The sequence below is a fragment of the Ambystoma mexicanum genome, chromosome 4q (assembly GCF_040938575.1).
Source record: "Ambystoma mexicanum isolate Mex_15411 chromosome 4q, UKY_AmexF1_1, whole genome shotgun sequence".
In the NCBI taxonomy this organism is placed as follows: domain Eukaryota; kingdom Metazoa; phylum Chordata; class Amphibia; order Caudata; family Ambystomatidae; genus Ambystoma; species Ambystoma mexicanum.
Window position 1 is genome coordinate 81,211,118 of NC_090928.1, and position 26,809 is coordinate 81,237,926.

General features: G+C 44.8%; 1 protein-coding gene across 3 annotated transcripts in view; it reads right to left on the reverse strand.

Annotated features, from left to right (window-relative positions):
* Nucleotides 1–26,809, reverse strand: part of NCOA7 (nuclear receptor coactivator 7) — a 1,232,944-nt gene that overhangs the window by 885,234 nt on the left and 320,901 nt on the right. For all 3 annotated transcript variants that reach the window (XM_069607511.1, XM_069607508.1, XM_069607509.1), the window contains one exon: nucleotides 11,267–11,416. In XM_069607511.1, the coding sequence (XP_069463612.1) occupies nucleotides 11,267–11,316 (50 nt within the window). In that variant the 5' untranslated portion in view covers nucleotides 11,317–11,416. The remainder of the gene's footprint in view (nucleotides 1–11,266; nucleotides 11,417–26,809) is intronic.

Consider the following 26,809-nt stretch of genomic DNA (forward strand, 5'->3'; position numbering starts at 1 on the left):
ATCCGTTAGAATTTCTTCAGGATTCCTTCGGAAATGTTACATGACGCGCTCAGAAAGAAAATGCAGCACATGAACCAGAGACTGAAAGGAGGTAAAAGGAAAGGGAAAAGGGGATCTGCAGAAGTAGGTCTTAGAAAGGAGGAGGGGGCACATAGAGAGTTGCAGTAAGAATGGGGAAGACTTTTAAATTGCTGAGCATTTTCCCATTCCCGCAGTTAATGAAAAACCACCATTTTGCTTTTTCATAGATGAGCTGGTTTCACTGTAAAATCTTGATAAATATAGGTGAAAATAAACAGAGGCTTCTAAAAAACTATTTTAAAATTGTAGGCTAAAACACCAAGTGGGGTATTTTGCAATATTATAGTGCAGCAGTGTCTTAATTCCGCCATGCATCGATTGTTCCCCAGCCTCGGTTCCTCCCCAGCGGAAACGTTTCACCCGATTGTTTCATTCAGGGGCCTCCCCTTTCCTTTGGCATTGGAAGTTGCCATGGCGATTCACCGCCCGCAATGCATGTATATGTCAATTTGCAGCGATGCGTTCCACTGCTACACGTGCTGAGTTTCAGAATGGTCACATAACCGGCTACGCTACTCCACAACGCAAGATCCACCCACTCTGCCCCCATAAAGCGCAGGCAGGTACTAACCAAGACGCTTCTGATTGAAGCGAGGGCCATCGACTCTCTGTTTTTGGTCCAAGAAACTGATCCTGCATTTTTGTTACCTGACTACCTTTGCCTAGTGATTCTGTTTCATTTTATTTACGCTCGGCTTTGAACTACCGCCTGTTTTACTGCCTTGTGATTCTGTCTTGTCAACCGACCATTTGGTTCTTGACCCGATCTTCATCCTACGGATTGCTCTTGGACTTCCTCCTGCTTCCGCTGTACTGTTGGCACTCCAACTAGAACTTTCACAATCAAATACTCGAATAGTGCACAAGAAATATAGATGCTTTTCAGTTTCTCTCCCGAGCACCATCCCAACACTAGTGCGGCACTCGTGCAGCCTGGGTTCTAGTTCTATACTAACTTTTCCCTTTCCCTCCTCGTTTTCTCCTTGCCTGGTCATTTGATTTTGGGACTCCCTTCTAGCCTCTTTTCATTGAAGGTTCCTCACTTGTGAGTTCTAGGTAAGATTCCACGTTACACTTAAGCTTTCTTTAGTTCATTAAACCATTGGGCCTCATTACGAGGTAGGAGGTAGCCATGGTGCTATTAGCACCATGGCTACCCCCTTACAGCATACCGGGTCCGGGTTCTCGGAAAGGGTACTTACCGGGTCATTCCAACCTTGGAGGACCTGGTAAGTCCCCATTCTGAAAACCATTCCCCATTCCCATTCGAGCCCCCATAGGGCTCAATGGGAATGGGGAAGGAGCTAATAACGGGCCCGCAAATAGCAGGCCCGTTATTAGCTCCCTAGTCCCTTAGCGGCTCCCGCTAAGGGCGGCTGGTAAAACCAGCCGGCCTTAGTGGGACCCACTAAGGGACCTCGGAATGCGGCAGTAAGGGGTTAACGGCACCGGCATCCTTACCGGTGCTGTTAATCCCTTACCACCGCACTCGTAATGAGGCCCATTGACATTTACCAATATTCTGTTCTGTTTCATTGACTGACATCAGTAAAAGTCTGGTGCCTAGACTAGTAAGGTTAGTTTCTCATTTATTGTTAATCCTGCAGTATTTGACTTTCCGAATCACTTGCAGCCTGGCACACGTCCGGTGGTGTCTGTGCCTTCTCGCTCTTTAAACTGATTTACCCCTCTGTTCTTGAATTCAACTAATAGAGGGGCGTATCATTGGAAAGATCACCCTCACTGAGGAGACTCAGACCTCATTTGGTCTGAGTTACGCTACGCTGCATTACCTACTCCATTCCACATTCCACTTCAGCTGTGGTGAGTACTGACAAGCAGTCACCCATGGTGCAACAGGGTCAACGGACTTCCAGACCATTTGGCGCATCACGGACAGTGGACATGAGCAAAGGCAGTGGCTAGTGGGATCTGTTTAGTTACTATTCAGAGGAATATGGGCTACCACTGTAGGCTCGATCCACTGTCCATGGCTAAAGAACTGTAGGTATGACAGAGTTAAGATAAATCAATGTATTGCAACAAAATCCTTGAATTTCGGCAGATGTGTGAAGTGACAACAATATTAACTTGGAGTCCTCCACCACCCGTTGCTCTGCCCATGAGTACACACTTAATGTCACAGAAGGGAGCAACCATGATATCAAAAATGAGATCATGAGGGTATCTACGGAGGGAATCGACTTAATTAAAGTAACACAAAACCATCAACCTCAAACTCTCCTACCCTTCTGAAAAAGTACATTTCCAAGACACCACCATAACTAAAAGATGATAAGGTACAGACTACAGTGTATTGTAAAGCAACTGACAGGGCCAGTTGTTTGAAGAGTGACAGCTTCCACCCAGTCAGCGCACACAAAACATGCTACAATATTGAGTCAAGCATTAATATACAATTGAATATACTTAGACAGAAGGGACCGGGACAACAACATACAAACCTTGAGATCAGACTATATAAACTACAGATGCAACCACAGAATGGCAGACAGACAGGTACACAGGGCAAAATGGATTCCCTGGAGAAATCGCTTAGAATACAGAGCAATTAAGGCACAAACCCGGGTGCAACTAGAAGTCACATAGACTCCAGAGTTGGAATGTCTCTGCAAGATTGCTAAGTAACTACAACCCATTCTGCAACAAGATGAACGTCTGAGAGATGTTTTCCCTGAGATGCCCCTTCTTGCTTTCAGACATTGAGTCACTGCTAAGGGAATTATGGTAAGAAGTAAACTAAGAACAAAGTTGAACAGAAAATTGTATCGGGAAATGCAGAAACAAAAGATTTCTAACCTGCCGACATAACATTTTGGATACAATCAAGAAGTACTTCAAAATGTTGGAGTATTCTACATATGCAACCAACAATTTTGTATGCTTGATCATGTGCATGAAATGCCACGGACTGGGGTACTGTGAAGGGGAAACTGGTTAACTTCTGCATAAACACATGAACCTCACCTCAGAGTGTCAAACAATGCACAAAGGAGATCCCAGTTGGTGAGCAATTTTCTGAAGTTAGGCATAACCCAGATGAGCTCAGAATTGCTGAATGCTGGGGTAATTTCAGGACTGACAAAAAGCCAGGCAGACCTATGAATTCAAATGCATTCACATTTTCAATGCACTGACAGCACAGACATTGCGGTTTCCTGAGCCACTACCCCAACTAACAGACTCCCACTTTTACCACCCATAGAAATGCAGGGATCACAACATTCAGACCGTACACTTTCCATCATTTTTTCCAAATGTGTTCATGCGTATCGAACTGACACTGCGTCAGGACCACCAGCCTCTCTAAGACAATGGGTCTCATTACAAGTTGTCCGGTGTGGAATTAATGTGCCGTTATTACCATATAACGGAACGTTTATGCATCAGCCAACTACAGGTTTGCCGGTGAGGTGGCTGACATGTCCTCCAGCTAGGAGTTGGAGGTCATTCCGGCACCTTACTGGCAAATACCCCCTGGAGTACAATGGGACTCCATGGAATGGGGATTTACCGCTGTCAATGTCACTCGGAATCCAGGGTATGTTCCACCGGACCGAGTGCTGGTCACGGTAATACAGTTTGCCGGTATCCTGGCAGAATTTCAGCCGGGACATCATCAAACTCGTAATGAGGCCCAATAACTAATTTCCATACTCTCTCCAACCCATTCCCATCTGTCCTCAAAAATCCACCAGACAGAAATATTCTAATAGACTTGTGAGGGCCACTGTCTCAAGTCAAAATCCCAGTCATTCCTCATGATTGTGATATAACACCATCCCGATAAGGCATTTGACACTAACCACACTGGGCTTCAAGACTCAAAGGCCTAACATATGACTGGTTTTTCCTCCTCTCTTTTGGCCTTCTAGAGACACAAGCCTGATATATGGGTGCTCCCACTGATCTTGCAAAGGGACCAACTGGACCTACCAAGTTTCTTCAACTGGACTGCATCTACCATGACTGACACAATGCCCAGCTGTCTTTCTGAGAGCACTGTAACAGGGGTGGGTTGTTATTTTTTCCATTCGTCTTCTTTATTTCCCTTCTCTTCTTTTCCACTGACCCCTACCCCACTTATCACAGTGTACCATTAAGTCCTTGAAGACTGCAATGTGTGTGAGGGGCTTCAACATCTAATGCATGCCTCTCTGAGCAAAACTACAAATCAGGTACAGCGACAGGTACAGATAAATCAAATAGGATTGCCAAGGGGGGCTATTTAAGCTGTAATGCTGTAATGTTTTTCAAAGGCTTCGTTTCATCCTTGCCTGAGGAAGAGGTCAAATATCATGAAAGCTTGCAGAAAATTGACTTTGTTAGCCTAATTAGTTATTTAATAATTAAGGTAGCATGTTGCTTTCTTTTGGATCAACACTAGATTCAACCCTTGGCTAACACGATAAAAGCAAACTGAACTTAAATATATGTAGATCGAAAAGTCGATGATTCCATATGAAACACACCCAGTATTTGTAATAGCCTACTAACCTGCATCAGAAAAGCTCCCAAGAAGAGGAAGAAAATGAGAAACCATTGTCTAACATTTTTACTCGTCCATGAAATAAATCAAATGCAATATCAGGACTTTGTCGCCATAAAAAGATTACAAGGTTGATGCTTTTAACTGCCGTTTAGCCCAACTGTTGGGGTACAAACCGACGGAAGGAACCTGAAACATTGCACATTTATAGCTTTACATTTTTTCAACATGCGTTTCCACATCTTTTTTTCCTTGAGCAGCATGAAACTTAATCCCTGTCCAATAATTTCCGTCACTTCATTCCATTTATGAACCACATTATCCCAAAATGTTCCTCTTGCATCATCCTAGGAAAGCATGGACAGCATAAATCATGTTCATAATAAATCCCAGGACACACATTGCATCAGTCCGAAAACCAACACCTTCATACTTGAATCTGGCATTTGGTAACATAACTGCAGTGCAGTACATTCTTTTTTTCAATGACTGGTTTTATTTGCAAAAGCAGGAACAATTCTCTTTGTAGAGCATTCCAAGTACAATGCATCAGTTGCAGCAATGACACAGTTTTTCCCCACTCACAATGCTTTATTCTGGCCAAATCTTGAGACAGTGGATCAGTGAAGTACCCACAGCTCCATGCCAGGTAATTGCAAAAGCATTGATCATTCCAAGAAAATCATTATAGCGTCTGGATAAGTAAAATAGTCAACCATGTACAAAGTAAAGACAGTGGGCCTCATTACGAGTTTGGAGGTAGCCATGCCATTCTTACCGGCATGGCTATCCCCAAACCGGGTACCGGGTCCAAAAAATAGGGAATTACCGGGCCATTCCGACATTGGAGGGCCTGGTAATTCCCTTTTGCGGGACCCGGACCTGGTACATCCCCTTTCCCATTTGAGCCCCTATAGGGCTCAATAGGAATGGGGAGGATGCTAACAATGGCGGGCCCGTTGTTAGCATCCTGGACTGCTAGTGGGTCCCGCTCTGCACGTCTGGTCTGGCCAGGCGTCCAGAGAGGGACCTGCTGCATTACGTAATGAGGCGGCCCGGAATGAACAGTACCGGTCCCTTACCGGCACCGTTCATTCTGCGGCCGCCTACGTTGTAACGAGGCCCAGTATGTTTGCTTTCATTAAAGCTCATCATAGGAGTGAGTATAGCTTAGTCAAGACAGGAGCAGGGCACCTCTTGGAGCCTATTTTCTGCTTGTTGGGCAATGGCGTTAGCTAAATTAGCCGTTTCTTCTGGTGGTGTAAGTGTTCCTTCTGTGGTATCTGAATTTGAAAAACAACAGCTCTCGTTTCCGTCAGATAAGGTTTCAAAATTCTCTGAATCTTCTGAATCTGAGCCTGTCAAACGAGTAGGCAGAGGAAACTGTGTTGTTAACCCTGAGGGTCCGCAACGGATGAAGACTGGGTTCCAAAAAAAAAAGGTTGGGAGGAAGGGGGAGTCAGAGCACTAAGTCTGATAAAAAAAAAAAAAACACAGGTCGAACTTTGAGGATTATTCTGTCCCAAGGCTGTATGTTGGCAGAGAGGAAGTGTATCCAATAACACTTGTGTTTTAAAGAATAGATCTTGTTGACTAGGTGGAATACACCACTGAGAGAACAGCACCTCTTTCAGTGTGGACATGCGTTCAGAATCTAGTACCAAACAACTGCTGCACAGACATAAAGGGACACATATTATTACAAGTCCATCGCAGTTCTGCTTGCAATATTCGTCAAAAGGTCACTCGTCACAGCTCTTTAAGGTAAATATTAGAGGAGGGCCCAGTGTCAATCAGCTTCTCTATTATGCAGAATAACTGCATCATGATGAAAGCCTTGCTGTAGTTGCAGCCATTTTGTAGAAGGGAGTGGAACTGTTTAAGTTGAGGAGAACGTTGTTGAACATTGTTTTAAGAGCTTATTTTCTTTCTTTCTATGTTGCTTGTTACATTGTTGAGTTTCCACTATTGTGCATTACACTGCAAGGTGGTTTTTGAGGAGATCTTTACTATTACTAATTTATGTGGCTACCAATGTTTATATGATTTAAGAATTAGGCCATGATTGATTGGGAGCCTCATATACATGTTATACACGTATACCCATTCCATCATCACCACCATTATAAAAAGCACTAGCAAAGCCAATAGATAAGAGGACAAATGACCGCCTGACCTTCTACATTTTCAAAGCCAGACCTATTGCTTTTGTCAATTATTGTTAAATTTGACTTTAGCTGAAATTGTGGGATTAGCTAACGCTAACTAGTTGATGATAATAGTTGCTGGCATTGTCCAAATGCTGATAAAAATACTTTATTTTTGCAACTGATATCTTGCAGATGGTATCTAAACTGCTTATTGCTCTTAACTTGATATTTTATGACTTGAACTTATCACACAAAATATGATGCTAAGAAAAAAAGGAAATAAACGAACATGCAATTGTGACTGCAAAATAGTGCACTTTATTGCTTTAAAAAGTGTTTGCTGAGTGCGGACGTGTAGAAAAGAAAAATGCAAACCGCTTGACTCTGGCATCACCTAAAAACTTGCCCCACTATTCTGTATTTGGAAAAAGATGCAGGAACTTAATTACAGTCTGGCAGATTTCCATAAGGAAATATCTCTGGGGGAAATGACCATGATAATTTTGAAAATCCAACCCATTCAGAATGTACCACTGACAGAGGGGGTCTTTCTGGAATACCTCCTGGTAATTCTAAAATGTGCTTTTCATCAATGTCTTTCAGCCATTACCAAATTCAGTGTAAAGGTGGAAATGGATAATGGACAATCGTTGTTTGTACCACTACTGTACGTTTATGATGCAAAGAAGGGTCAATACTGACCCTTTTATGCATTAAATGCGTACGGTGGTGAGAGCAGCATCAGATGCTTCCTTGTAGTTGCCCATTATAAAACCTTGTTTTGCTGCTTTGAAGAAAGGGCCTGGGTTTCACTTCTGTACAGTAAAAAAAGTAAAAAATATTTGGGTCCAGTTTAGAATTTTCCCTGCCACCTCTAAGATTAGCCTTGAAATTGAGTCCTATGATGGAGACTCAGTGAGCGCTGTTCTAGGTTTTGGGCGCTGGAGACACCCGAGCAGCCGATCTTCCAGTCCCTCTGGTGGGCTCTCCCTTCAAAGGAGTTTTTCAATTTGACCCAGTAGATGATACTATTGTGACTAAAGCTCTAAGACAATTGAAATCTGCGTTGCCAGGGGACCCTGTACCATTATTCATGTTGCAAGCACATCCTACGAAAGCTATTTCCTTAATTACTGCAGCATTACAATACTCGTTTACATCAGGGTTGATCCCCGCTGCACTTAAGCGAGCGCTAGCTACCCCTCTTCTGGAATAGAAAACAACTAGACTCCTCGGTTGCAGGCAGCTATCAGCCAATATCTTTCATATCTGCTCTTATAAAACTGATGGAGATTATAATCACACCACCCTTCTCTCAGTTTTTAGAAGCTAATGATTGTTTCCATCCTTATCAATCAGGCTTTTGTCCCATGATGGGTACTGAATCTGTTATGATTTCTCTTATGGATGATTTGGCCATGGTCCAGGGCCATGGAGGGGTCGGAGCATTGATCCTCTTTGACATCCCTGCTGCCTTTGATACAGTGGAGCATGATATCCTTCTTAGCTGCCTTGAACAATCTGTAGTCAGTGGGGTTCCACTGACATGGTTTGCCTCCTTTCCTGCTGAACGCAATGAAGCAGTTTCTTCCCAGGGTTCTGTGTCTCCAGCTTTCTCTCTGCCTTGCGGCATGCTTCGGGTTCTGCACTGTCACCGATTCTGTTAAATCTATTAGTACGCCCCCTGGCAGATCTTATTTCTAAGTCTGGGGTGCACTTCTACACATATGTGGATGACACTCAATTGGTGTTGTGGCTGAATTCACCTGTAATACAGGCCAGCCTGTAAACTGAAAAATAGTTTGGCAGCAATCAGCAGTTGGATGGCACTCAATTGGCTAAAGCCCAACAGGGAAAATGCCACCTGGAGTCAATATTTCTGGCCTGACTCTCTGGGCCCCTGTCCCACACCAAGTGCCTCAGTCAAAAGTCTTGGTTTTAAGCTTCTTGCCCCGGGCTCTCGTGAAGCTCATGTATTAGCAGTTTGTAACTCTGGCTTTACCAAACTCAGAGTGTTGCAGAAGATTGTTCCCTTCCTTCCCACAGAATGTCATACCAAAGTGGTTAACTCAGTAATAATGGGATTCCTAGATTATTGTAACAGGGTTTATTTGGGTCAACCACAGTACTGGTTACAGTGGTTGCAAGTACTTCAGAACTCAGCGGCCTGGTTGGCTTTAGATTCCCCAAAACCTGCCCCCTCTGTAAAAATGTTGCAACAGCTCCTCTGGTTGCATGTAAAGACCAGAGTGGATTTTAAGATCTTGGGCCTCATTACGAGTTTGGAGGCAGCCATGGAGCTGTTAGCTCCATGGCTGCCTCCAAACCGGGCTCCTTTACCGAGTTCCTGCAATGGGGACTTACCGGTAAGTCCTCCTTGCAGGAACCATTCCCCATTCCCATTTGAGCCCCCATAGGGCTCAATGGGAATGGAGATGGAGGTAACAACGGGCACATTATAAGTGTCCCGTTGTTACCTCCCTCTTCCCCTCGCAGGACCCGGAAAAGACGTCTGGTTTTACCAGACGTCAGGTCCGGGTCCCGCAAAAGGAACCTTGTAATATGCGCTCCCGGAATGAAGGGGGCCGGTCCCATACCGGCCCTCTTCATTCCAGGAGCGCAAGGGTCTTAATGAGGCCCCTTCTGTATCACTCATCAGGCACTTCACAACACTGGGGCAACCTATTTAAAAAATAGGTTGGTACCTTACCATCCTTCTAGACGCCTTTGCTCCTCTTCCCAAATGTTAATGAGAGTTCTACGTTATCAAAAGGCACGCGTGGGTGACGGTTCTTTTTCGGTGCTTGCTCCTACCATGTGAAACAAACTTCTGCTTTCACTTCATAATACTAAAGATTTTCTCCAATTTCGTAGAGCACTGAAAACGTATCTTTTTTTACTATTCTGCATAGTGGAAGTGCCTCTCAGGTCTGTCCTTATCCCTTTAGCGCCTAGATGCTCTTCAGCCTTATTTCGCGCTTTAGAAGTATAGCAAAATACAATTAGATACAAGATGAAGGTACATTTTCGGCAGAAAGTCTGCCTGGAATATCACAGAGGGATTCACACTGAATACTTCTGGTGGCATTTGACCAAACCCTGAATGGGGCAGAGTAACAATCTGTGGTGTTTGACAAATACAGACGATTTTACCATTACCACCCAACTCATAATGAACCCCCGCCCCCAATTTGTTAGTAGGTACACCCCTGTACGGTCTGACATCGCGGTGCAGTCAACTGGAGACCAGAGCAACCAAACAAAAGCACCAGGTCCATGGACATTCGGCGGTTCATACAATCTGATGCACATGTATAGATGAAAATAAATCACAGTTTAATAACAAATCACAGTTCACTAACAATGTCACACACTGAATACTGTTTTGTATTTAGACAATATATAAGAAAACGGTTTAAATGACCTTTACAAGCAACCAAGAGCATAATATTGAATGCATCATAAATTACTCTGCAGCAATAAAACGCTCCAAAGAAAGGGTGCCCACTCCGCTATCTAGTCACCTGGATGCCCTACTGCTGCTGTGTAAAGAGCGACCCTGCATCTTCCGGCTGGGCAGACGACTAAGGCTGCACACTCATTTTTGTACACAGGCAAGTGTCTGTCTCTGAAGGTCGTTCCCGTCTGATGACTTTTCCATTCATCCTTCACCCAGAGCGAGGGCGTCCTAACACAATAAACTCTAGAATTGAAGCCTCCGAGGTTTGTCTTTCCCAGCCCAACCACGCCAGGTTTTCAAGATAACCAATGGCCATGTAGATATCCGCCTTTAATGTGCACCCACATTTCTTTTGCATGGGTGCTCTAAAGATATGGCGTGGCTTTGGCTCTCCGTGACCGTACTAGGATATCGCTAAGGCTAACCCAAACCCTACCAGGGAAATGCAAAAACTGTCCTTGATAAACTGTGCTAGTCTGCTCCTTCATTTGCTTATCTCTTTAACACAGAAGCAGAGGCTGCAATGTAGCTGACAGCTTCACTAATCACAATTGACGCCCTTTTCCATACCTACACAGATAACGGTCTGGGTACCTCTGATGGGACCCCAACAGGCCACTTTCCAGACAAGTCTCAGCGCTGTTAGACCACTATTTATTATGTATCTATTCATATTTTTAAAGCGCACATCAGCCCGGGGGCATCGTGGCGCTGTTACAGATTTGTTAAAGGTATTTGTACCGCGCACCGACACCAACGGAATTGGTCCCCAGGACATCAAACTGGTTATGGATGAGTTACTATGGAGGTGACTGGCCCAGTACACAGAACTCTTAACATAACATAACAATCATAACTCAAAAAACGCTGCACACAGGCCAGCAGCATTGCGCCGGCTCACGCAGGCCCTAATAGTTTTCCTGGTGTGGTTTTAAATTGCATTAACACGTTGTCCTTAAATAACGTTACACAATCTACAAGTCTTATAAAATGAACTTTCCGGGAATGCCTGATGTGTCATGAACTTCGAGCAGTGCAGGTTAGCATTGAGGAGCACGGGCTTACCTCGCGAAGTAACCCTGGCGCCGGTCCTTCTTCTCTTCCTTGCTGTCCATGCTGCGGACTGGAATGTACACGCTGTGGCTGTCTTGTCCCCGTCGGTGAACGGCTGGCTCCTGCTCCTCGCGCTACTTCATATCCGCACAAGAAAAGCCCCTGACGAAAACAAGAACAGGAAAGGAAAGTTCATAACTTGACGTGTTGGGAAGCCTCAGCGCGCGGCGCCCAGTCCAGCTACTGTATACACTACGGTGCGCTGCATGCACCGGAGGACGAGGGTAACCTTTAAACCAGGCAAGGCAGGTCACGTGGCGCAGCACAGTAGGCCAGGGGGCGGGAAACTCACAGAATCCAGTTCTGCGAATCACCTTGGCAGATAGTGAGCGTGCTGTGCGAGTGTTTATACACACACACACACGCATACGGGGGTGATGCAGGCAGTGGGGGAGATTAGAACCCGTCTACAGTTGAAAACACCGCAGCCTGCCATATCGCGGAGATAAATCTCAGCTCCGCTTTCTCTTGGCTGCTACCAAAACAGACAGTGCTCCCGTTATCAAGCGCCCAACTGTCACTTTTTCTGATCACAAAAAGTACGCAAAACATCACATGGAAACAAGACGTTTAACAAGAAAGTCACACATAACAAACACTGAAGCAATGAGAGTGCTCATGTTCTAGTCACCTCCCCAGCTGGTGCACGGGCAGTGCCGCAGGGATAGCGCCAGTGACATGCAATGCCATCCTTTTCAAGTGAAAGGGCCCCACACATATTTTATGGCCAGTCTATGGGCAGTGTCACATTAATAGCTCAACTCAAAGAGTCCAGCAGAGGCCGAAAGGGGGCAGTGGCATTGAAATTAATATACTTTTGTAAGCCAGATATAGCAAAACGTGAGCACGTCTGTGATAGATGATAAGCACACATTGAAACACCTAAAGATGTACTTGTTTTGCTGCATGTTACATTAGGAATACTTAAGCTAAACACACCAGTATGGATTACGTTTTAGGAACAGCATCCCATCCGAGTCTGCAGCCTAGCACTATGGACTGTTGCTTGGTGACCAGCCTCTCCTAGCCTTGTGTGCACTCTCATGAACATGGCTACCAAGTCCTCTTACCCATACAAAGCATTTTTATTGTGTGTGTGGGCGCCGGGGGGACGTTGGGGGGCTGGGGTGGTGGTGGGGGGGCGAGGGGGTGACGAATGTGTTTAAGCATGGCTCTATGCAAAGGTTCCCCTGGGAATTCTTATGAAATGGGCCTGGTCATGGTGGTTAAAGCTGGTAAGCGCGGCCTGTACTGCTTGGAGCCATCTTTGGGGGTACCCAGTAGTTGCGACGAGGGCTCGCCTCAGGGTTTGTTACTTTCCTGGCAAACTGGCGCTCTTTGACAAGGTCTGATGTTCAATATTCCCACGCCTTGATGCAATTTAGGTTGCCTGTGGTGCGTTATAAATCCCTATCACAAATCAGAAATCTCAAAAATATTAAATGACAGAATACAGTTGTGGTGAGGAGCAAAGGGAGTTCCCAAAAGGGAACACTTCCCAAAGGGCAGAAAGCGATGCTGAATTCCCCATAGACAATAGCACTACATAGTACGGGTAATTGTTTTCTGCTGTCGCTTTCTGTGGAATCGGGAATGCAGCTTAGCTTAGCACAGTCTAATGCGGGCAGGCACATTGTCCCCGCAACAAAAACCTAATTCATGATTTATACTTGCTTTCCTGACGCTGGCTGTGTACTCTTATTACTGCTATGGCTTCTCCTCTTCTGCCTCTTTACAGTGTTTAAGTATTCTAAGGTTCTTGGCAAGGTTTGTTTGTCATACAATAATATCAACAAACAAATGAGCAAGGTCAGGTCGATCTCTGCTGAAGAGTAACCACTGCTACACCCTGAGTGGGTAACCCCTTGCATCCTCGACATCCGAGATGACACACTGCTGCTTCAACGATCTCGCCAGCTGAAGCTCCTCGGATTCGACCACATAGGACCCTCCACTCGTAAAGACACTCCTGTCCTGATGTTGTTGTTCATTCATACTTAGGTACTACACTTTGTATGTCCTCAAATGTGAATGTCCTATGTTTTTGAAAAATACCAGTGTATTACTACACCACTGCACTTCAAAATAAAACCCTTTTGTGCAGAAGAACAGTTTAATGAGAATTCTGTGACCACCCACACAAGCTGAAGGGCCGGACGTCAGGAGGCTAGTATTAAAAGAGCTGTTAGCCTTTACTGGCTGATTCAATACATTTAATATTTTACACTGGCATCTATGCCGTAAAGCCTGTAGTTTGCAAAACCTGCTGTGGAATCCATAAAATGATTTTGGTGTTGGCATGGTATCATCAATAATGTTAAAACACGCCTTGAAGCCTGCGTAACACAGGATTGTGAACAATATCCAACAAAATGGTGCAACATTAACAATCTGTGCACTAGAGGACTAAAAAGTAGGACCGCCTTACAAGGTATATTAGACAATGTGAGCAAGGCATACACTGCTGGATAAATATTATATGCAGCAAGAGTTGAAAATCATGCTGCAACAAGACCCCACATAAGTTTACCCGCCAGTCCAGGAAAAAATGGCATCAAAATTCATGATCTCTATTTTCCTCTTAACCAACTGCCCATATCTCTTGTCTGTGCTCCAATATTTTCCTCTTTCAAAGCTTTTCCCCCTGTCCCCTGTCTTGTGCCTTTGCCTCTTCTCCTGTCATGCCTGCGCCACGGGCGCACTCATTGGCAACCATCATGGACTAATTGTTATTCATTTATCTTCATAATACTCTTTTTACAACCCATATTCACACTTTGGTCCTTAATTCCCATTTGCGCAACATTGGTACTTTCCTATTTAATTCAACTAACTACATGTACCATAATGCACCTTGCTATAGCTATCAATTCCTGGCCATTCCCATTCGTCAGTATTGGAACCACAATCCCCAGAAGCCCTAGCGAAGTCAGTGCTGCTTCCACCATCTCAGGACCAGAGAGGGAGGAGGCAGATAATCTTCTGGTGTGCTGCTCCAGGTGCTGCCAATTAGCCTTCCTCAGTACAGGGCAGAGCTGTATTTAAGCAGCTGCCTGCAGGAGCTTAGTCTCTTGCATCAAGAGTCTCCCAGCCCCTTTTTGCCTTGTGCCACAAATTTTTATGCTGTTCCTGCTTTATCCTGCTTTTGATCCAGTGCCCTTTCCGGGCTCCCTGCCTTGCAGCCTACTACAGTCCTCTTCAGCCCTCTTAAGTCAGCGGCCCTGCTCCTCTGGGCTCACTCCTTGCTGCCCTGCTCTTCTGGGCTCCTTGCCTTGCAGCCTGCTTCACTCCGCTGCCTACAGCCCTTGTCCTCTGGGCTCCCTGCCTTGCAGCCTGCTGCACTCCGCTGCCTACAGCCCTTGTCCTCTGGGCTCCTTGCCTTGCAGCCGATCATGCTCCGCTGCCTTCTACCTACAACCCTCTGGGCTCCCTGCCTTCCAGTTTGCTTCACTCTGTTGCCAACAGCCCTTGTCCTCTGGGCTCCCTGCCTCGCAGCCCTGCTCCCCCGTGTTCGCTCCTTGCTGCTCTGCTCTTCTCGGCTCCCTGCCTTGCAGCCTGCTTCCCTCCGCTGCCTACAGCCCTGGTCCTCTGGGCTCCCTGCTTTGCAGCTTGCTACACTCCTCTGCCTTCAGCCCTTGTCCTCTGGGCTTCTTGCCTACAGCCCTTGTCCTCTGGACTCCCTGCCTTGCAGCCCTGCTCCTTTGGGCTCGCTCCTTGCTGCCCTGCTCCTCTGGGCTCTCTGTCTGCCGTCTACTACAGTTCTCTGCCCTGCTCCTCTGGGCTCCCTGTCTTGCAGCCTACTACAGTCCTCTGCAGTCCACAACAGTTTACCTGTACCTTGTGCCATCCGTTACTGCAGCCCTGCTTCCCTGTTTGCAGCCCCCCTGTTTCCTGGCTGCTGCTCCCTTGCTCTCTTCCTTGTTTGCAACCCCCTGTTCTTGATCCCTGTCCTTCTTTTCCTTGAGTCCTCTGTCCTTCCCTTAGGTTACCCATTTCAGTTATACTGCTTTTCCTTCATTTCCTTCTGCTAGATTGCTCATTGACTTCCTTTTCTCTGGATATTTCTGTTCCTGTCTTCTCTTGTATCGTTGTACAGAGCTTGACTGTTGGTTTCCGGCAGGCAACCTCTGCCCCTTCCCTTGTCGCTGTTACAGACACCCACAGCTGTTGTTCCCAGCCATGAGCATACAGCGTGGGCCCCTGTAATAGCAATCTGTGCAGAAGGTCCGTGGAACACTCTTTCACATTTCTGCATACACCCCAAGAGGGAATCCAGTTTGTTTGTACCTTTGTATTTCCTGCTACAGCTGCCTACTCTTCGTTCTTGTTGAGCTTCCTGCTGTGTGTGTGCTTACCTGTCACCTTATCCTCTATTTGCATTTAAAAGATCGAGAAACTTGAGGGACAAACTGGTACATTCTACTAGCCACAGCAAACCCAACACAAGTCACAGAATCCTTAGACCGTTGTTGGGACATTTCCCCTGTGGAAACTGCCGGGCTTGTAAAAATATACAAAGAAAATGTCCAATTTCAAAATTCAGGAGAGAACATGGGACATACGCTTTTTGTTGAATTGTAAAACCGCCAATGTCATTTACTGCATCCAATGCCCATGTGGACTGAGGTATGTGGGCCAGACCACAAGACCAGTCCACATAAGGATCAACGAACACCGATCCAGGATTAAGTGTAAGAATCACCAAGCGCCAATGGTGTCTCACTATCTGGCCTTTGCCCATACGTCTGAGGACATTCAATGGTGGGTATTGGATACTGTGAAAAATAGTTCCAACCCTGAGAGAGCATTGAATGACAAAGAGTCTAGATGGATCCATCGACTGCAAACTCTTGATAAATTGAGAGGTCTGAATGAGGAAACCCCCCTCCTATCAATTTTTACATTGACTTTGGATACCCCCCAAAATGTATCCTACATTTTGGCGTGTGATTTTCCGTGGACTTTTCTGATGCTTAGCACGATCCATGTGGTCACTCCTTTCCCATGTTATTGACTATGACTGCACTGCACTTACAGCAGCCCCGTAGCAGTAATAGCTCCAACACACCCAGGAAGCCACCATACAGACCAGATGGTTTTCCGTCTGCAATGCGCATTATTTTTTGACGTTGTATTTAGCGGCCTGGCCCGCTTGACCGCTGCGCTACCATCACAAGCAGGGTGTTACTCCCCCTTCTGGCCATCACCACTACAATGGCGCACTTTTTCTGGCGCCTGGACTGCATACCCAGTCTCGAATTACGCCAGTAACGTGGCTGCTCAGGCGCACGCCACACAACTCGATGATCTTTCATCTATACGATTGCATATCGAGCTCGCTTAACTCAATCAGGGCTGCATTACTATATCTTGGACATCATTGCCGTGAGGACCTTTTAGCCTTGCACGGCTTAACTGGTGAGACTGCAGAAACTGTATGATGATGACACGCGCTGCTTTTCATCCCGGTACACCCACATGACAGCCCTGCTGTGCTTATCAGAGTTTTTCTTCTCTCATGGGATTCGGGGGAGTATTAATGATTAGAGGCCATACTTGCTCTTGTTGCTCCCTGTAGTCCCCAGCCCACACCTTAGTTGTGGTCCGCATACAGTGAGCGCTTTACCTTAATGCATTATTTTGGCATTTGTTTTTCTTGACCTTTAGATGCACAGATTCAAGACGAGTAACGAACGATCCATCTGATACGTGCACACAAGAATACACGCTACTTTTCAATGACCAGCATTAACCACGGCTTCAGGTCAGCCTCTTCTTTTGGTACTTTTACTGTCTATACACTGTCTACCACGTAGGCTTTAGGAACATGATGCGAGAGAACTTGACATATTTTTCGGGTTCTACTCTTGTTTCCTCCCTAGAAAAGCGATGCGAATATCGGGCTCTTTGCACCTGATTGCATTCAAGCAAGTTGACACCATAATACTCCAATCCAGCCTAGCCGAGATTTGTCTCCAGGCACTTCTTCTATTACTCCATCTGAGGTAAATTTACCCTCCATGGTATGGGGCACATTACCCAGATCTGGTGATGTTATTACACCGCATTATGTTTCTTTGCTTGTTTCTATCAATAAGTCTTGGTCTATATATACTATCTGTTCCTCTGACTCAATTTAACTATACACAGACTTAAGCACTTTTTATTTTTTGGACTATGGGCACACACTTCTGCCAGAAGCACTACTCTCTAGAACTTGACTTTTTTCTGGCTTTGGGTGTTAATCTCCGCTTTTCTTCCCTATCCTTAGCGGAGCTATTGATCACTTTTGTTCAAGACTTGAGTTTCTCTTCTTTTTTTACATTTATTTCCGACAGGAATTGAAATGTTTTTATTCTTTCATTAGCCATCTACGGGTGGCTTTTTAACTTGAATCTTTTGCCCTTTTTCTTTACCCTTTTCTGTTTTTTTCATAGGGGTTAAAAACCGTATACATCTGACTTTTGGTCCTGAGGAAGGCGTTTTCTGTTTAGACCTCCACGCCGAAACGTATTTGACCACACCTGACTGACCTCTTTGGCTGACAGCGGTGGCCACTGTGCCTATATGCATTAGGCCAGTTCACACATACGTAGACCTGAGCAGCACTGTAAGAAGCAGTTGGCAAGTGTGAATGTATAAACCAAGCTTACACTAGCCATACATCTCCACACCCCACTAGGAATTATAATTGTTTCTTTCCTTCCTTGGTTTTCCTTGGAATGTACACAGGTGGACTCCCATAAATAAAACAGGGTGAAAACTAAATAACTTTATAATATTTTTCTGCCTATAAGGGTAGAATTCATGTCCTGTGATATTTAGAATTGTTTTGTTTAAATGTAAAGTCTTTTTTTCAGTGGTTTGTCCTTTTGAATTGTTTAATTTTTTGTATATTTTCTTTACCTTACCTGTTTCCAATTATTATTGTTTTTTTACGGTGCATGATTTATTCTGATGCCGTTAACATGATTATAATATGTTATGTATTCAAAATTGAACCTGCTTCCAGATAATATTTTGTTAAATGACATTGAGGCTCATGCACAAAAGATTGTTTTATGTTTTTCATTAAAATAACGAGAAATATTAATTTTTGTATGATCAAGATTCTGCATTGTGTCAAATGTATATCTTCAAAGTAATGATCTTCTGATAACATTAATGACATAATTATATGCAAAGAAGAGGTTTAACACACATAACTTAGGAGCAATAGATTTAGTCTGTGGTAATCCTTGCTTAAAACAGTTTAACACACAAACTGAGGTTAGAGAAAATAAGGTGAGCATCGGTAATGGATATACCGCATCACCATTACTTTATTTGTGATTTTTGTTACCTGTCACCTTACATCAGCACAGCCACCCAAACTTTACTTGGGTGCCCTGTGCCACTCTTGACAGAGTGCCATCCTTGACATCTCCACCGAGCCTCTTTTTCTGCCTGCAGTTTACCACAGTGGCTGACTTTATATCCCTTTCCAGACATTTCATATGTATAGTGAAGATAATCAACTGAGTTATTAGAAATTGACTTTACTGTTGATTTTATCACTGAGCTGTACCACACAACCAGCCTCTTTTGAACTCTGCATCCACCTGTGGAGTTCTGTGCCATGCCGCTGCAGTGTTGCACCTAGGCTGTGGTATGTATGCATGTAAAAGGCAGTATTGTGCATGCTTGTGCAAGGCTTTGGTGTGCATGGGTGTGCATGGCCGAGGTGCTGGTGTTTGCACCTGTGAAAGGCTGTGTGTTACCAGGTGGGAAAGGCTGACATCCGGGCGCACGCAAAAGGTTCAGGTGCTCAGGAATGTGACGCTGGAGTGCTACATGTCACACTTTCTGCTCCTCCTCAAGTCTTTAAAGGTAGCACATTCTAAGATCATGTTACCCCTGATATTGCTAGATTTGACAATATGTTATGTATAAGTCAGGTGGTGAGAACTCTATGTGGTTCTAGATTTGTGAGCCCTGTGTGGGACAAGAAGTACAGGGCCCCCTAATTCTCATATGTATTTACATCTTCATAGGCCAACTCACAAAACTGTTACCACTGAAAGTGGCATCATTCTTTGATACCCAAAGCGGTCATGGAAATTGATATTATAAGAACTCCCCATGAGCAGGCCGAATGTCAAAACTTTGTGATGTGCGATATAAATGGTCACTTTTCAAAATTATTATTATTGTATCTGGAGAAATAGCATGAGTGAGGCCCATTTCAATAAGATAAAGTGTAAAATTAAGGACTTTTCATTTTGATCGAAAACGCACAATGAAATCAAATGTGTTTTTCCAGGATTACACACTGACCACACATCGTTGCAGAATGAGCTACTAGCAAAATGGATTGCTTGCCTTTCAAGAACCCTCAATTTTATGGAGATGACTTGAACACTACGCAGATCACGATAAACAAAACCAGGAGACATGCATCCAAGTAAAAATATAAGCAAAAAAAAGTTGCATTGTAGCATTTTTTTGCCCATCCTGATCAGAAAACTGTGAGTATCTGAATGCAAAGTAATGGAGGTAAATACATGATCTCTTGGCTTTCTCAAAATGTGCTTTGTAGACTAAACAAAACATAGGGTCACCTGCTTGTAGTCATTTGACATACGCATTTTGCTTTTTATTACTTATGATGTGTAGAAAATGTCAAGTTCCTCTCATCACCATTCTGCTGGTGAGGCCCCAGGCATAAGAGGCCCTGTGCCACAGCTGAAGCTACACTTGCCTTGAGACTGCTCTGACTGAAATTAATGATGAAACCCTTGCTTGGCATACATATTGGACTGCCAATTAAAAATGATTCATTTACCAATCCAGACTAATCAACTTTGCAAATGTAGGCCATGGTGCTTCGCTACGCGTTTCTTGCTTTCAAACAGAGCATAGTTTTCATGCATACCTTCAACCCCAAAAGGCAAAGACAAGGCATTATGATGATTGAATCACCAATGCCACCAACACACAAAAAGAAATGTTCAACATCATAAATGAAATGAGAAACCCTCCAGGCTGCGACAACACTCCAATATCCTCACAGAAACTATGCAACAACCTGGCAAACCATTTCAGAAACAAAATCAACGCCATCCAACAAATCATACAAAATCGACTGTCCAACCCTAACACTCAGCCAGCCGGACCTGACAAGGAGCCAGAGCACAAACTCCAAAACTTCCTGTAAATATCAGTATAGACATTTGTCAAGCTGCTAAAACAGAGCAGGAAAGCAGGATCACCCATGGATCGCTGCCCCCCTAACATCTACAAATCAATCCTCAAACAAGGAACACCATCTGAACACTACAGAAATCTCCTGAATCTATTGCTCGCGACAGGGACCGTACCGCGATCCTTCAAATCAGCATTTATTAAACCACTTCTAAAGAACACAAGTGGCAACGTGGAAGACCTCTCCAACTACAGGCCAATTTCTAACATTCCCTACCCGGCAAAACTCCTGCAAACATACGTATACAAACTAACCCAAAAACACGTGGAAAAACACCAGTTGCTAGACCAAGCACAAGTTGGTTTCAGACCTGCTAGAGGAATAGAATCGACATCCTATCAGTCTGGGACAACCTAAAAACAAACGCAGACTCCAACACAACCTTGGCTCTGATTCTGCTCGACCTCTCAGCAGCTTGCGACACAGTAAGCCATGACACCCTGATCAAAAGATTAGAAGATATAGGCATAACGGACATGGCACTACTATGGATTAAATAATTCCTAGCAAACAGAACAGAAACTGTATGGATAAAACCATTCAAAACTCCTCTGCAAGTTAATGACTGTGGAGTACCACAAGGATCCTCACTATCACCACTATACTTCAATATCTACCAGAAGCCGTTAATCAAACATTTAAAAAAATACTCCATTACATGCTACAACTACGCAGATGACACTCAAATCATCTACAAAATCGAAGATACACCAGCAGATCCCTCAACTCTAGTAGAATGTCTAAAAGAAATCTATGACTGGATGAACGCCAACAACCTAAAAATCAACCCAGGAAAGACAGACATCATGATTATTTTAAAAAACCACAAGAGCAACACCTATATTCCCTGGCCGATTGAATTGGAAAACGCGCCCACACCATCTAAGGTAGTAAAAATCCTGGGAGTCCTAATGGACAACGCTCTAACCTTGGAACCTCAAGTAAACGTGATAATTAAGAAATGCTTATTCCTCCTTCACTCAACAAAAAGCATCCTACCTTTCCTCTCCTTCACCCACAAAACACTGACAATCGTCGCACTCATCATGTCAAGAATCGACTACGCAAACAACCTCTAAATTGGGATGCCGGAACACCTTGTGAGGAAATTACAACGCATCCAAAATGCAGCAGCCAGACTCCTCCTCAAAATATCTAGAAGAGATCACATCACTGCAGCGCTAAAAATGCTACATTGGCTTCCAATCAAACAACGTATCATGTTCAAAACAATGTGCATAACACACAGGGCAATCAACGGACATTGAGCATAATTCCTCCAAAAGAAAATAACAATCTACAAGCCAACGAGACTCCTCTTTCTCCAACCCTAGCCGTAACAACTGTGAGCAACCTCCCGAAAAGAATACCAAAGATCACCTAAAATTTAGAAAATTACTAAAAACCTGGCTCTTCAACACCACGGAACCAGATGGAAACAACTGAAACAATCAAACAGGAAATACAAAAGAACAGACTGACAGAATATATAACGACACAGACTACACCTAGGACCGATTAAGGGAAACCCCCACAAGAACAAGAGAGACATTGCTAGGTGGAACAGAACATGATCGACAACCCCGTCATGACAGAACAACAACAAACATGCCTAACGCACAGGCTCAATCACCAACCTTACCCACTCAGACAGGGCATAGGGTACGGGCACTGGTCGCAAGTACATTGACCCGAAAGGACTAATTCACACCAACCTCTAACTGGGATGTAGGGGTTGGCCAAATGCAAAGATAGAAATGCAAAGACTAGCCAATTTAACATAATAAGAGAGAGATGAGAGACAGCCACAAAATGCGGGAATTTAATCACTGAAAGGAAGACAACCTTGTCTAAATCGCAGAGATGCACAATAGGAGGGCATAATCCTCTCTGAACTACAAGGGTACTAACAACCCCACACAACTTCTACAAATCTCACCACTCCTCACACACCTTTCACACTCTAACCAAACACAACCAATCCTCTTAAACCGCAGCAACCCACACATACTTCACCACACTGCAACAACAAACACATTGCACAGACCTCACACAACAGCACAAGTCGGACTCAGACTGGATACCACACCAAAAAAGCTCAGCGAACAGTGTTAACCGAACTGAAGCAGCCAACGGTACATCACATCTCCCTTGCTCCTCTCTCCAAACTTTGTCCAACTAACATGCACTAACCTACCCCCCTACCATTTTTTTCTTTCAGATCTGTCACAGCGCCAGGGGACCACTCTGGTGGTGATAGTGCACAGTACAAATATCCTTTAATATTAACATTAACATACCTTCAACCGTCTAAGTGAAGCCCCCTATTCAGAATTGTAGAAATACCACATACAGATCCATAAGCAGCCTTCCTACAGGCTCTCATTCAGCCCATAATACTTACTTCGCCTTCTCTGGTGTAATTTCCACTTCAAACTGCACCAAACTCCCCAGTGAGAAGAAGTGATAGAAATATCAAATACATGAGAAAGGGAGTCCAAGAGGGACACACACAAAATGACATATTTGAGGCAGAAAATAAGACACTCTAGATCAGTGGTTTTCAAAGTTTTTAGGGCTGCCCCCCCCAAGCCAAATGTGGGTAGGCAGCCACCCACCCCCAAAAAATGCCAAATGGACAGTAAGTCCAAATGGCCGTCACTGCAACCTACTCCCGGTATATTCCCTGGGCTCCTCCACTTGCTCACATCAGAGTCTCTGGACTCCTTCATCCCACTCCTACCCAGCCCCTGGGCTCTCCCCACCCCACCACTGATCCTGGGCTGTCCAAACCCTGCTCCCACCACTATCACACGGCTCCCACCCATCCTAATCCCACCACAGTCCCTAGACTCCCCCACCCTGCTCCCAGCACAGTCCCAGGGCCAGTGGGGGTTGGTGAATATTTTAAGTGGAGGGGCATAAACATTTCCCCCAGATATGCCATAGCGACCGAGCTTGGCAAGGGAGCCACAACAATCAAGGGTGGTTAGGGGGGTTTTCCCCGTGGGATTTAAAAAAAAATGGTTAAAATGTTGCATTTTAGAGCATACTTTAAAAAGAAATTGGGTACAAAGCCAAAAAGTTTGGGGGAACTAGGGGGCAGGCATGATATTTTTTACTGGACATCTATGATAGATATCCAGTGTAAAGATACCATCACTCTCCCCAGGACCCCACAGAGCCATAACACAATCAACATGACTATGTGTGTCTGCAAGGTGCTGGGGGGCCATGGGGAAAGCATTGTATTTTTGACTGGACATCTATGATAGATATACATGGGTGGACTGGGAACCAGAAGAGGCCCTGGAAATGATTTTCAAAGTGGCCCCAAATTACACATATTAAGCCAGCCCAACCCTTTTCCTATGAGAGAATGTAAAAATAAAATCCAAAAATGTGCAAAAAACTACAAGAGGACCTGATTTCCTTTGTATGGAACGGGAAGAAGCCCAGAATTCAAAAAGGAATCTTAACCAGGCCACCCTTATTGGGCGGACTGGGACTCCCTGACGTCGAAAGATACACACTGGCAGCCCAGATAGCCCCAATGCTAAAATGGATGGGAGCGGCCCCACATAAGGGATGGGTAGGAATAGAACAAGGGGAAACCAGAATCCTGCTAGGAACTTTGCAAGCCCTACGGGCAAGGGCCAGAGGGGTGGAGGGACAACTATTAGAATCCACCCACTCTTCACTAAAAGCATGGGACACAGCACTCAGAAAACACCATATAACCCCGGGACTAGGTCCCTTTACACCAATGGCACACAATCAAGACTTCACCCCGGGTAAATGAGATACATTTTGGGCAAACTGGGGGCGGCCACAACCGATCCCCCTGAAAGAATTTTACCACAACGGAACCCCACTGCAATTCGAAGAATGCAAACAAAAATCTGGTATGGGGAAAAGGAGAGATACAAGGAGGAGAGATACATACAAAAATATACAAATCAGGCACTGGATCTCCCAGGAAGGGGTCAAAAAAGCGGCCACCAGGACTCCTATAGGAATCCTATAGGATTGGAACTCACCCTACAGGAAGGCAAAACTCAAAAAACAATAACGAGAATATACAAACTCTTAGATAACGCAGAAATTGGAGATCAAATCTCATATAAAAAGAATTGGGAGAAAGACCTGGGAACACCTATCACGGAAGAGGAATGGGGCCAAATCTGGAAGAGGGACCAGAAGGCATCCAAATGCACCACAATTAAAGAGACCTCATACAAACTATACACAAGATGGTACCTAACCCCACATAGATTAAATAAAATGAACCCAGCCTACCCCCCACCTGCTGGAGACAATGTGGCATCAGAGGGGACCTATACCACATGTGGTGGTCCTGCCCCAAAGCTGAAATATATTGGAAAGAGATACTGGGACATATACGAGAAATCACAGGGCGTCAGCTCCCATACGACCCGAAGGTAGTACTACTGGGAACTGCAGTGGAAGGGATCTACGCAGAGACAGGCAATAACGCAACCCTGATCACGCAACTACTAAATGCAGCAAAAATAACGTTGGCCCAAGGTTGGAAAACCCCTGAAAGCCCAATCGTCGCGTGCTGGTGGGTCAAAATATGGCACATATTGGCAATGGAAAAGGTGGGGGCCATAAAAGACAATGAATACTTGAAATTTAGAGAAGTGTGGAAGCCATTTATAGACTATGTCGCGGACAGGGAAGCCTACTTCCACAGGCCAAATCTGTTGAGAACGATCTTGAACTAAAGCCCCTGGCGAAACGGACGCTCGAAAGAGCCATTGACAACTGCTAGCACAGGCGGCAAAGCCCGAATTGTGTCCACATTGACTAAGGGGGTGGAAAAGTGGAACCAGCCCAGTTGGGGGGGAGGGAAAATTGAAAGGGGATAAATGTTATTTGCTTTACTATAGACAAAAGAGGGAGGGGAGTTATAAAAGTTAAAACTCATGGACTTTTTGTAGATTTGAAAAGAGAACTGCAAAACAATGATAAAAACTGTTTCTCACATGTATGCTTGTAACCTGAGCCCATGAGAAGAAAATAAAGTTGGTAAAAAAATGTTTTAAAAAATCCAAAAGAGGCCCAGGCTTCAGAGGCCCACCGGGAAATCTCCAGAGTACCCTGTAGGCCAGTCCACCCCTGCCCAGTAAAGAAATACCATCCCTGTCACCTGGGCTCGACAACACCTCAGAAAGAGATCTGATTTGTGCAGGTGGGTATAGGGATTGTGCAACAAAGGCCTTTTTAAGTTTTCTTTCTTGTACAACCCTCCTATCCCCCACTCGCCAAAATCAGCTCCATGGACCAACATAAACACACACATTCACGCAGCATTCACACAGCAAGCACTTTATCATTCACATGAGCACCCATAATCATACACTCACTCATAACACAAGCATACATGCATCCATACACATATTAAATACAAAATAAATGAACATAAACATAACTTCTGCCCTGGTCCTGAAGTTTCCTCCCCAGCGTTCCAGCTCCTGCATAATGAACAGGAATCGGGAAGCAAGAGCTTCCTGGTTCCTGCAAATGTGTGCAGGGGCCTGCATGTGGGTGCTGCAATGCCCTGAAACAGTGTTTCCATTTGACAGTTCAGCCAGCACAGGAGCACTCCCTCAGCTGGAAAAAAGCAGCTGAGGGAGTGCTCCGTGTTTCACTGGGCTGGCTCCTCAGGTTCTCCATAATGGGTGAGGGGGCCACTGGGTCGACGCCCCCTCGCTCATTATGCATGAGTCGCTAGGCTCGGACTGGCCTATAGGGCAATAGAGCTATGATATGATATGATAAACGAAAAATGCAAAATGTTAGTGTGGGTCCATTTTTTTGGTCTAAATGGGCCACTTTTTTGGCCAATTTGCGCCAGTTTGATGAGTTACTTCACTATGCAGCTAGTAGTTTTGACCATGATTGCTGAATAAATATTCCTTAAATATCTCAGTTTGCTTACATTTTAACAAAAAACACGTACTATTCAAACAGGCTGTCAGTAAGGGAATGGATTGACATTTGCAACTGTGAGACACTTTTTAATTGGTGCCCGAGACAGTTTTATGCTACAGTCTGACCCTGCCCATTTCTTCCATTTAGAAACCCCCCCAAAACATTCATTTTTAAAAATTTCAGGCTGGGGAATAGGGGGGAGGGGGCGCTCCACAGTTTGAAGACATCTGCTCTAGATGATGCAATACGGATGGGGGGACATGCCAGACACTTTGATTGACTGAAAGACTGTG